The sequence below is a fragment of the Lipophrys pholis genome, assembly GCF_963383615.2.
Source record: "Lipophrys pholis genome assembly, chromosome: 11".
Taxonomy (NCBI): Eukaryota; Metazoa; Chordata; class Actinopteri; order Blenniiformes; family Blenniidae; genus Lipophrys; species Lipophrys pholis.
Window position 1 is genome coordinate 12,983,984 of NC_137631.1, and position 11,247 is coordinate 12,995,230.

General features: G+C 40.2%; 1 protein-coding gene across 1 annotated transcript in view; it reads left to right on the forward strand.

Moving 5' to 3' along the window:
- tp53i11b (tumor protein p53 inducible protein 11b) overlaps positions 1-11,059 on the forward strand; it is a 38,318-nt gene extending 27,259 nt beyond the window's left edge. The window contains exons 3-7 of the mRNA XM_080474739.1: positions 4,632-4,690; positions 4,873-4,921; positions 5,297-5,393; positions 7,889-7,990; positions 8,570-11,059. Coding sequence (XP_080330865.1) covers positions 4,632-4,690; positions 4,873-4,921; positions 5,297-5,393; positions 7,889-7,990; positions 8,570-8,703 — 441 coding nt within the window. The 3' untranslated portion in view covers positions 8,704-11,059. The remainder of the gene's footprint in view (positions 1-4,631; positions 4,691-4,872; positions 4,922-5,296; positions 5,394-7,888; positions 7,991-8,569) is intronic.
- Positions 11,060-11,247: the final 188 nt, after the last annotated feature.

An 11,247-nucleotide genomic window follows, 5' to 3' on the forward strand; every position in this document is an offset into this window, starting at 1 on the left:
GGTCTAAAAGTAAGGGTAACTGTGTAGGAGAGGAAACAGTCGACGTTATCCCTGTGCTCAGTGTAAACAAAGGAAGGAAGTGCTCCCCTGTCACTTCCTGCCTCTATTACTGCTTGGAGATAAGATTACCGTTCCTATAACAAGAAAAGAGACTTTGGATCTGTACCTGTGTAACTACACAAGGAGAAGGTACTTTTGCCTGTTCAGTTTCCCGATGCTTCTTTCTTCCATAATGCCCCACTTTAGCTGCAACAACCAGTCTTTTGGCAACAGTAGTGCAAGCCTTTATAAGTTGGTTATACTACAATGTCTGCTTTAAATTTTGTGTCACTTAGTGTTACTATACATCCGACATGCACTCACATTCATCAGATGAAGCACAATAGCTTCTGGCGTTATCTGAATATGTTTCATGCTCTTCGGCTGAAAAGTGCATCAGTGTGCAGAGTGTGGCTGACTTTAGTGATTGATGACAATGCCAGGCCACAGCAGCTGTGGTTTAAGTATCCCTGCACAAACATCATGGTGTGTTTGTTTTCCTTTCCCGTTACTCTACCCCCCCCCCCCCCCCCCCCCAACTCCCTTCCTCGTTCATCTACCCCAAGCCAGCTCGGTGCCATCGGGTGACGCTCTGTTCCCTTCTGGGTATTTCTCATGCCAGTCATGAATATTTATGTGTTCCTGTCAAAAAACAGCCCCTGAAACCACGGCACACGAGGGCTGATTCACCTGCTCACGTGACCACCGAAGGGTTAGTGTACAGAGATTGTAACTCCAGTGCAAACCAGGGAGAGATTTAATACTCCTCACATGGATAATTTTAGACTTTTTATAGATCAACAATAGTTGCGGCCATCAGCAAATATTCAAGTGTCTGAAAATAATCTGAAACTGATTTGGGGTTTTTTCCCTCTTAATTTTGGACACATTCAAATTTCAAAAACCATAAAAGCCTGAAGGTTCTTAGAAAAGAAACTTAACAGTGCATGTGTTGATGTTTGTTTTCTTGAATGTTTGTTCCTTAAGTTTCTTCTGTATCTTGTTAGGACAATCAAACAAGTGGTGTGTAGAGCTCTCAATGTGCTTTTTATGTAAATCACGTATAGCTACAACCCACCAAGGCCCAAGACCTCCATAGTGAAGGTATTTCTGTGGCTCACCTTCTGAGACATATATACTATTGTTCTTGTTTTCTTTCATCAACTTGAATTTTTTTATGTCTTTATTGGCTAATTGCTTGAAATATGCCATGAAAACAACTGAAATTTATGAAGCTGCAGCAGTAAATCTATTATGTAATTCAATTTGTGCCCTCAAGAAAATAATCAGCTTTATTTATATATAATATGTATGTATGTATGTATGTATGTATGTATGTATGTATGTATGTATGTATGTATGTATGTATGTATGTATGTATGTATGTATGTATGTATGTATGTATGTATGTATGTATGTATGTATGTATGTATGTATGTATGTACCATTCTTCAGTTGGTTGTGGATTGCGTGCAAACGTTGCTGGCCAGAAAATGATTGATCTTTCCAGCTTTAGTGGTTTTCATGCTTGGATGTATTTTTAGTCTCTGTGATGCCGTGTCCGACTCCAACACAAGAGCCCCTTCTGAGGGAAAAAACATTTAATGATGAAGGCAAGTCATTGATGTCGGGGAGGCTGAAGGCTCAGGATGAAGGAATTCAACTTAGCAGCCATCAAACAATCCTGACCTCTCACAGGGTCACTGAGTGTCCAGGCAGAAAACGTCGCTTCTCTTTTTCTTCCCCTCTGTGGCTTATCTTGGGCAGTTTGCTTACCTCTGTGCCCTTCTCGATGTATGGATAGAAAACAGATAAAGCACCCACTGAAGTCTGATGACTTGGGCTCCGTTTACTTTTGGCGGGTCTGTTTACACGGCACCAGTGTGCGGATGCACTGTGTCCGCAAAGTTTTAAATCCGGCTCCCAAGGTGGAAAGATTCTTTCACGGCCGCTAATCCCTCCTGCGGAGACTGCCCGGAGGCTACAGAGCCTGTTACTGCGCATGCGCTTCTCTCACCCTCCCTCCTGCTCATTCAGTTGTAAACAAACATGGCGGCCCGTGGTGGTATGAATCGCGGTCCATATTCTAGTTTTATCGTTCATATCAGTAGTTTAATAGTTGAGACTCACCCCTGATTGCATCCGATGCATCATCAGTCCATGTGGATGTCGGGTGCTCTCCATTTTCTTCACGTTTATAGTGTCTTGTTCTCTGCACACGTCTGTGTAGTTTCATTCCAAAATCAAGCAACAGCGCCCTGCAGTGGCCCGGCATACTAACTACATCGTTGTCTCTGTGTCCGCTGCTGCAGTGTAAACGCACTCCTTTTTTTTTTTTTGCGGATTAGGTGTTGTCACGTGAAACGTTGTCGTGTAAACATTGCCCCCTGTTTAATCTGAATGTGGCAGCATCTCTTTTGTTTTTCTTCTACCTTTTGGTTTCAGTGGTAACTTTTTTTTTTTCTGGACATTTTTATTTTCAAATAGAACTCCATAAATTGATAAAGTAAAACATATACATACGAAAAAGTGGATCTTACTTGTTTTTACTGTACTACACAAGTTTGAAGACTATAAACTTTTAAATGCAGCGGATTTATTTTGTCCGCCAAGGACATAATAAAATCATTGTTTATACTTATCAGTTTGTATGTCTGTTAGCAAGATTACATCAAAACTACCGCACGGATTTTGTCGAAATTGTAACCACAGATAGATATCAGGCCATGGAAGATTCCATCAGATTTTTGAGGTGATCCGGATCCTGATTCTGGATCAGGATTTCATTTTATGTGCTTTTAAGGATTACGTCAAAACTTCATGACAGATTTTCACAAAATTTTCACCACTAATAGACGTTAGGCCAGCAAAAACCCCCTTAAAAGTTAGAGGTGATCTGGATCTGGAGCCGGATCTGGATTCTGGATCTGGATTTTTTTTTTCTGAATCTCTGAAACCTTTGGCGGACGTCAAAAATCTCAGATTGCTTTTGTCACCAGCACTTTAACTGAATTATTTTGGCTTTATTCACAGATTTCATTGATTTTCAGGCAGTCTGCATCCGACAAGGCCTGCATTAAATGTGGTGACCAAATGTCTTCTTTTGACATCCAATTTTCATGTCCTCTCCAGGGCGTGTTTTTATGTCATTTTAGTAACATTGATTGGACGGATCATTTTCGGCATAAAAAAGCACGTTGAGTAATGTCTGAGAAACCTTTGTGAGAATTTGTATTGTTGAATAACAGATTTTTCTATCAATATAGAAAGGGTATACTTTGAATATATCAAACGTATAAGGCATCTTTTGAATGAAACTTGAGGATCATCAAATATCTTGATGCTGGGCGAAGTCTCCACCTTTTTGAAAATGAAAATATGGTCCCCCAATGTAAAAGAAGAAGAAGAAAAAAAAGATACAATCTGTGACAAGGAGAATTGTCAGATTATTTTATTCTGGTCACGTAAAAGTATTGTTGATGTATTTTCAGCTGGTTTCAGGGTTATAGCAGTTTACATATTGGGATTGCATGTTCTTCCTGTGCCTGACTGAGGGACGTCTGGGGGGGGGGGCGGGGGGTTTCCACACCATCCAAAAACAAGCTTATTCGGTTACTTGATGAGTCAAAATTCTCTTAATTGGTGGTGTAGTTGGCCTCTCTGTGTTCGCCCATCAAAAGACTGCTACCTGTCCAGGGTATATGCTTCCTTTAAACCAGTGACTGCCTGAAAGAGCTCCAGCTCCGCTCTTCCTGTGTCAGGATGGGTGCACAGATGGATGGATGAATCATATCTGGTTGGGTGGGTTGATGGAAGGCTGCTTAGATGGATGTATGGACTGATGGATGTTACCTGGATAGGTGGGTGGTTTGGTTCAGATAGTTGAGATTGATAGGTGGGTGAGTGGATTTGAAGGATGGATGTTATTCATGCCTGGATGGATGGATAGTTTCTCCATTTGTCTTTAACAAAGATAAATATGAGATCTGATAAAGCTGGATTTGATCATGCTTTTAGCATTCCAGCATCGGTCATAAGAGATGTTTATCTGAGCTGATATTACACACCGTAAGTCAACCTGTGACATTTCCATGATGGTGTATGATTAATTTTGAACAGCGTTTCATTAAATATTGGCTATTATCCTGCTTTCTATTTAACTAAAGGGGAGTTTTCAATTTGTTAGACTGTTTTCTTACCAGCTTCTTTGAGCTTTCAGGATTATAAATTGAGTACTTTGTGGTCCTGTTGTTTTGCAGATTAAGTCATTTGTGTTGAATAAAGGTTTTGTTCTGTTGTAGATATGGTAATGTTTTTAATACATGCAGAAATCCATGCACCATGTCCTCAGGATGAAATGGGTGGGGGGGGGCAGGACTTATTAACATATTAATTAGCCTCTTTTCTGACAGTCAGCTTTTCTTTTTCCCCCCCACTGCTTTCATATTCATTCCCCCTTCGCCATGGCTGTGTGAAACACACCTCCTCAGAGTACACCTCATTCTTAATGAACATCTGTTAAGGTGACATGACTGTGATTACATTTACCTTCTTGTGGCTCATTTCTCTTTCTCTTTCTTGTTTGTATGTAGATCAGTCAGATGCTCGGAAATGAGTTGAAGTTTGCGGTGCGAGAGCCGATCGGGCTGAGGTGAGACTTCAGCTGCTCACTCACTCATTCTCAGAACAGCTCACAGTTAACACAACAGATGGTTTAAGATCATCTGTGTATCACTTCCAGTGAAGTCCAACATCCTGCTAAGATCACAGACAACAACTGTACAATCAGTGTGAGTAGTCACAAGGATACCGTGTGTCATTTTCTCTTGCTAGGGTGTGGATACTCATCTCAGCGGTGGGCTTTACAGCTATGGCTCTGATGGTAAGTGGTGTTTGAATTATGTACAAAGTAAATGTGCATTAATACATAAATATGAAGGTTTTAACTGTTTCTATCAATACAAATTGATAGTTTCATTGGATGAAAAGCATTTTAACTACTGAAAAAAACAAGCAGCCACCAAGTAATAAGCTACTGTAGATGCTTTAACAACTGTTCAGAGAGGGACATCTGCAGAAACAACTCTGTCTTTGTCGGCCATATTATCCAAAGTCTCATTATCCTCAGTGTTCAAGGCTTAAACACTGATTCTAACTCTCAAACAGGAAGTAGAAGGAGAGACAGAATGCTGCTGTGACGATATGACAGAGCTGCATTGTGCTTTTGTGTTTTTTTTTGTTTTTTTTTTGTACACAGGCGCTGCTGTTTCCAAACCAGCTATATGAGCTTGTTTTTGAGGAGGAGCTCTCCACGACGAGCCTCTCTATCCGCCTTTATGGAGGAGCGCTGCTTAGTAAGTCCTAGTCCCAAGATGACAGCCAGATAATAGATTCATGAATCTATTCTTCATGTTCTTGTTAATATCCGCAGCACTGTGAACATACTGCATAAGTTGAGTGCATTTGCTGATGTTGACACAAAATATTTTCACACTTTGTTATATACCTCCTGAAAAATAAACACCTCTGAAAGGCATGTGGTCTTTAATGCTCATGGCATCTAATGCATTCATCGCAGTTCACATAGACATTCAGAAACTGTGAGGAGCTCCTTTTCTGCTTGAAATATGTTCCTTTGGACTCTAAACGCAGGTTGTATAATTTAATTCAACTCTTGGTGTCCACAGTTCACTGTGAGGGCATGCAAGAGGTACAAAGACTGCGTCGGTCGCCTCTGCTTCAATGGCGTCATATATCAGCTTTAGATCTGGTGGGAACACAGTGGGGGATGGCAGGACAGTGAATGTAGTGTGTGCATGTGTGTTTGCCTGGAACGCAGAGCGGAGATGTACCACTTTATATAGGGATTTTGCTGCAATAAAGAGCAATAAATTTAACTTTTTTGCTCTTATTTTGCTGTGTCATCCAAACGGGATGGAGCGCAAAAACATGCAATTGTGCCGTTTGTTTCATGCCCCACTTACGTTGAAACTATATGTGATATGAGAGAGCGATAATTGTAATCGGTTTCATTAGACACGACTGCTGCTCAAGTGATTTTAGGTTTCATGATGGCTATATGAGGGGGCAGAGAGCCTCCAGGTTGCAATAAAAGGGAACAACACTTAGGCCAACAGCTCAGTTAGCAAATAATTATAAATATTTTGATGATAAGTTTAATCAAATTTTATGACCATGCTTTGTGAAACGTCGTTTAATGTTTCTTGAAGTGTTATAGTAGCAGATAAGGATGGTTAACTATCATTGGTGAAAGGTAAAGAAATGCTTATCTGAATACTTTTAGCATTTGATTCAATGGAATCATTAAACTTATACAGTGATTCTGAAGATAGAGGGCCCCTTTGAACTTAATCCCACTAATGTTACATGCATTCTGGCCAAATGGGGCTGGTCACATGATTTGCATATAATAAAAGATTAAATAAATGGCTCCAAATCTATATTATTTGTCATAAATTTTGCAATACAATAAAAGTAAAATCTTTAAACCATTCTCTAATCAAATAAGAGTGATAGACATGATCTTAAGATTTAAACTTTTGTTTGAATGATGCCACAAGTTAGGGATCTGGTCATTGTACTGCCAAAAATGTATTGCTCCTTGTTAATGTTAGAAGCAACCAGTTAATTCACACGAGCCTCACGTTGTGGAATATTTTTCCGCTACATGTTGGAATTTTTGTATTTCTGTGATTTTCCCCAAAAGAGATTTTGTTCACAGCTCTGAGGGTGCATGAACAATAGGAAAAGGAAACACTAAAGGAAGCCTGCCGGAGGCTTTGACTATATATAGTCAGGTACATCTTTATATAAAGCTCTACAACAGCTCCTGACACCTTTGTGTTTTTTTAACCACCATTTATTTTCTAATTGTAATTGCCCGACATTGCATTTAGATTACATTCACATCAAAAATGTGTTTTGATAATTCATTTATGGGTGATATCAACTTCACTAATTCCATTTTTATAATTTCTTCTCAATATTAAGAATAAGGCAAGCTTGAAAACAAAAATCATAAAGTTGTGAAATTTCATAATTTAAGGCTATACCTTGACGTTAAATCGAGAAAACGTCTAACCTTTTATAGTTTTCTATCCTCTTTATTTTCATTTAGGGGAATAATCTGGAAAAACGTCATGTGTATAGATATCTTCATTACATCAACAAAAGAAAGCTTTAACACGTCAAAATGAAGCATTATTTTGATTCCCGTCACATTAATATGACAGTATATTGTTGCTTGGCGAGGGATAAAATCTAAATCCCACAGAACAGTTAAGGAAGATGTGAACGTTCATGTTTTACTTTCCATAAAGCCGTCAATAGACTGGCTTCTTTATTATAAATGTCAGCTGAGCTCTGGGGATTAGTGAAGAAAGGGGATGATGTCTCACAGGATAAGGTGTATTATAGGGGCCGAAGGATGGGCTCTCATCTGCCACACAGATGGAACCTGGCAGGGAGAGGATGCAGTCCCATCAGCCCTCCCAGCTCTCTGCCCACCCCCTCCTGGTTACCATAGCCTCGCTGGTCTGTGTGGGTGGGAGTCAAACGGGAAAATGAACTGGAAGCAGGGTAGGGAATGAAATGATTGGATTCCAGCTTTTATCAGGATCAATATTTTAGAGCATTTAGCTCAATCAATACATTGTCATTAATAGTGTGAAAGATTAAAATGTGTGGGAAGCTCTCAAAAAAAAAAAAAAAAAACATTTCACCTTTGTTTGGAAAGCTCGCAGCTTCTCCTTTCCAAAGCTCCTTTTGTCTATTTTGATTCTCATGCCCCTGAACATATTAATTTCCTCTTGATCACGTTGTTTTGCAGGCCTGGCCCTCATCATGTGGAACGGTCTCTACACAGTGGAGAAGGTCATCATCCAGTGGACTCTGCTCAGTGAAGCCTGCTACTTTGCTGTCCAGTTTCTAGGTGATCAAACTTCTCCAGTGCACTAGTTTACAGTTCTGCTTTCCTCGTTTTATGTTTTGCACGGTGCCTTCACAAAGACTCACTCTCTATCTGAGTGTGATGGTCACTATCTTAGACAAACCCTTCCCCAGTGTTGTTTTTACCAGTGTTCAAATGAATGTGTAGATAGTGCCCTCTTGTGTTTGAAATATGGGGTTACAGCCTTGTGATTCTAATATGTTACATGCTTAATATATATTTATTTTATAAGATTAAGCAGATCTGCATGACTTTTTAACTGCTGTAAGTGTATATCTGTTTAAACTTTTCATACAAAATAATACAAAATCACCATGAGTCCCTTAGTAATTGTCACACAGGGATTATTTGGTTATTCCAGTTAGAATTGGCATGTTGTTTCCCAAATATTTCCCCAAGCTCAACAAGAATGAAAGAACAAAAGAAAGAAAAAACAAGCCATCCCCTCTGTTTGAGAATAGCAGTGATCAGTAAATCTTATGTTCATATAGACAAGTTGAAAATATTGAATAGGGATCAATCATGTCATCTGCTTAAGTCGATGTTGTTCTTTGGTTTCAGTGACGTCCATCACCTTAATGGAGGTGGGTGCTCTTCCCTACGCCGCCATGCTGCTGCTCCTCAGTCGAATACTTTTCCTGGTGATCACAATGGCCTACTACTACCACCTGGGCCGCAAGCCGAAGAAGATCTGAGCTGTGTGACGCTGCAGGGAGGGGACAGTACTGCTCAGATGACAAACACATTTTCAGAAGGTTTGGATTCTTATCTGACTCGGGCTCGGAGCTTTACTTTTGACCCATCGGTGCCCCCTGCCCACAACCACGGGACCAAGCCCAACATTAACCCTCCCCACCCAGTATTTACCAGACAAGCACATTCCTGACTCTACGACACGAACGAGAAAGGTTTTGGTGAAAGTGAGCCACTCTTTCACTGGGCTGTGAGGTCGAACCCGTCGTGACACACAGTCCTCCTTCGTGCGGCTCTTGAGTGCTGTCGCTATAAAGGAGTTAGCAGTCGGTAGTGTATCGTGTTTCTGTGTCACCTGGTTATGTATGTACAGAATTAAGTAACTTCTAACACCTGACTTGCTCATGTACAGCTGAGTATTTAGTGTTTTATCTATCTTAATCGCGCTCAAGGACCAAGAGTTTCTGTTGTTTGTTTCCCCTCGGTCGCTGTTGACTCGGTGTGTACAGTATGTGTGTGTGCCAACACTAACCTGAAGTGCACCTGAGCTCACGGAGGCGTTCTGACCCACTAAACGGAGACAACGTCAAACCTTGCTGTAACACTGATAAGCTAAATGCTGAATGATCACTGTAAGCCATCTCACTCGCGGCTCTCTGAGGAATCTGGTAAAGTTGAGGTTTTAATCTCAGTCAGGGCCTTTTATCAAATTCACACAACCTTCAAATTTTACAGGGTCAAAGCTTCTATTTTTGTCATTCCTTGAGGTATCAGTCAAGACGTACCAAAGTGACTTGTTTTATACTGACAACTTTCACAGCTGAGATGAAATTCACACACGTAATCACAGGCAGTCAGCGTAGTTCTCTCCACTAACCGCTGTGTGCACAGCTTCAGTAAGATTTTGACCTTTACCGCAAAGCCAGTGTGACAAATCGAGCATGTCAGTGTGCATGGTAAATAATCCTGAGCTGGCTCTTCTTTAGTCATGTAGCAGGGTTTTTGTTTTTTTTAAATATACACCATATCTTTAGTCTTGCCTTAAAAATCCATAAAAGAACAGTCATTAACACTGCATCCTACTTCTTGTATAAATGTAAATAAAAGTATTTACTATTTTGTGGTGTTCTTGTGTACCAAACAGGGAATTTGTTCAGTATTAGTTCAATGATTTTCAAAAGTTAATCCTTCACTCGGCGTGTTTTCTTTTGTACCTATTTAAACGATGTTTGTGTTTTGATGCATGCAGTGTAGTCCACCAAAAGTAAACGCTCAACGTTTGTAGCATGCTGCCACCAACTAGAAAGCACCAATAATGATTAAAGTGGCAGTGGATGGATGCAATAACCAAAAATGGAGAAAAACAAAAAGACACTGAATGGAAAAGATAGACTTAATGTACTTTGAAAGACTTTTAATATTTGACTTTTTTCGCCCAGTAAGTTAGTTCTCTATGTATTCTACCTCCCGATACTTGGCATGCCCTCAGGTACGAGGCGCCCCATCTCACTTTTAGAGCTCTGCCAGTAATTTGCCAACTATGACCTCTGCAGCTCAAACTCTGCACTCCCGGCCTTTCAGAATTTAACTTGAAACATAGTTTTGGGTCGAACAAGGAACACGCCGTCTCCAAAGGTGGTCCGTATTGTTGGAAATGACCACGTTGAGTCCTGCCTTAGAAGGGAGTGGTCCTGAGGTCAGAGTAATTGTGGGTTTGCAGTGGCGAGTCCAGCGTCGAAGGCAGATGTGCTTGTTATTTGGGCAAGCTCTCGGTTCAGATGGGGAACGTGAAACATGGGTGAGGTCTCCCATCCCCCTGAAAAGTGGTAGTTATCCTTTTGCTAGTGTTTAATTAGACTCAGCTCTCCTCAGAGACATTGTGTGCCTCAGCCTACGATCCTGCTCCAGTCCTGACTAGCATGATAATTATTGAGCTTAAGAAAAATTCAGTCCGTTTCCGTCAATACTCGAGGTTTCAAATCATCAGCCTTGTGAAACGTTCAAAGGTTTGTAGAGCAGGATATTTTCATAGGAATGGGTAATTTCAGAGGTGGCTGGCTGAAAAAGGGAGCACAGAAGCGGCTCTTTCATCCTCCTGCTTCTGACGTACATAAGACAAAATGTTGCTTCAGTATATCGTGTCTTTGAACTTTGACAGTGAGAAGAACTGATAAGTTGAGCTGTTCTTCTCTTCCTCTGATGTCCTACTGTTGTGGATAGCAAACATTTTCAAGCTGTTTAAAGTTGTAGCATTGTGTTATGTATATATGTGGTATATTGTACCTCAGAAATGCATTGTTATGGATTTTCATGACTTAGTTTGAAATAAAGAACACTATTGTTTATTTTGAAGACTTGAAGCTGGCTGTTATCATTTCCAACAAACATATAGAGCTTTTAATGAATATTTTCATTAAAATTGGCTGAGCTCTTCACAAGGCCAAAGTAATCAGTTTATAGTCATTTGTGAGAAATAAAGACTGAATGTATTTAGAAAACAAATTTAACAATAAGTCATGTATTGTTCTTGCTGATCAAAATAACTA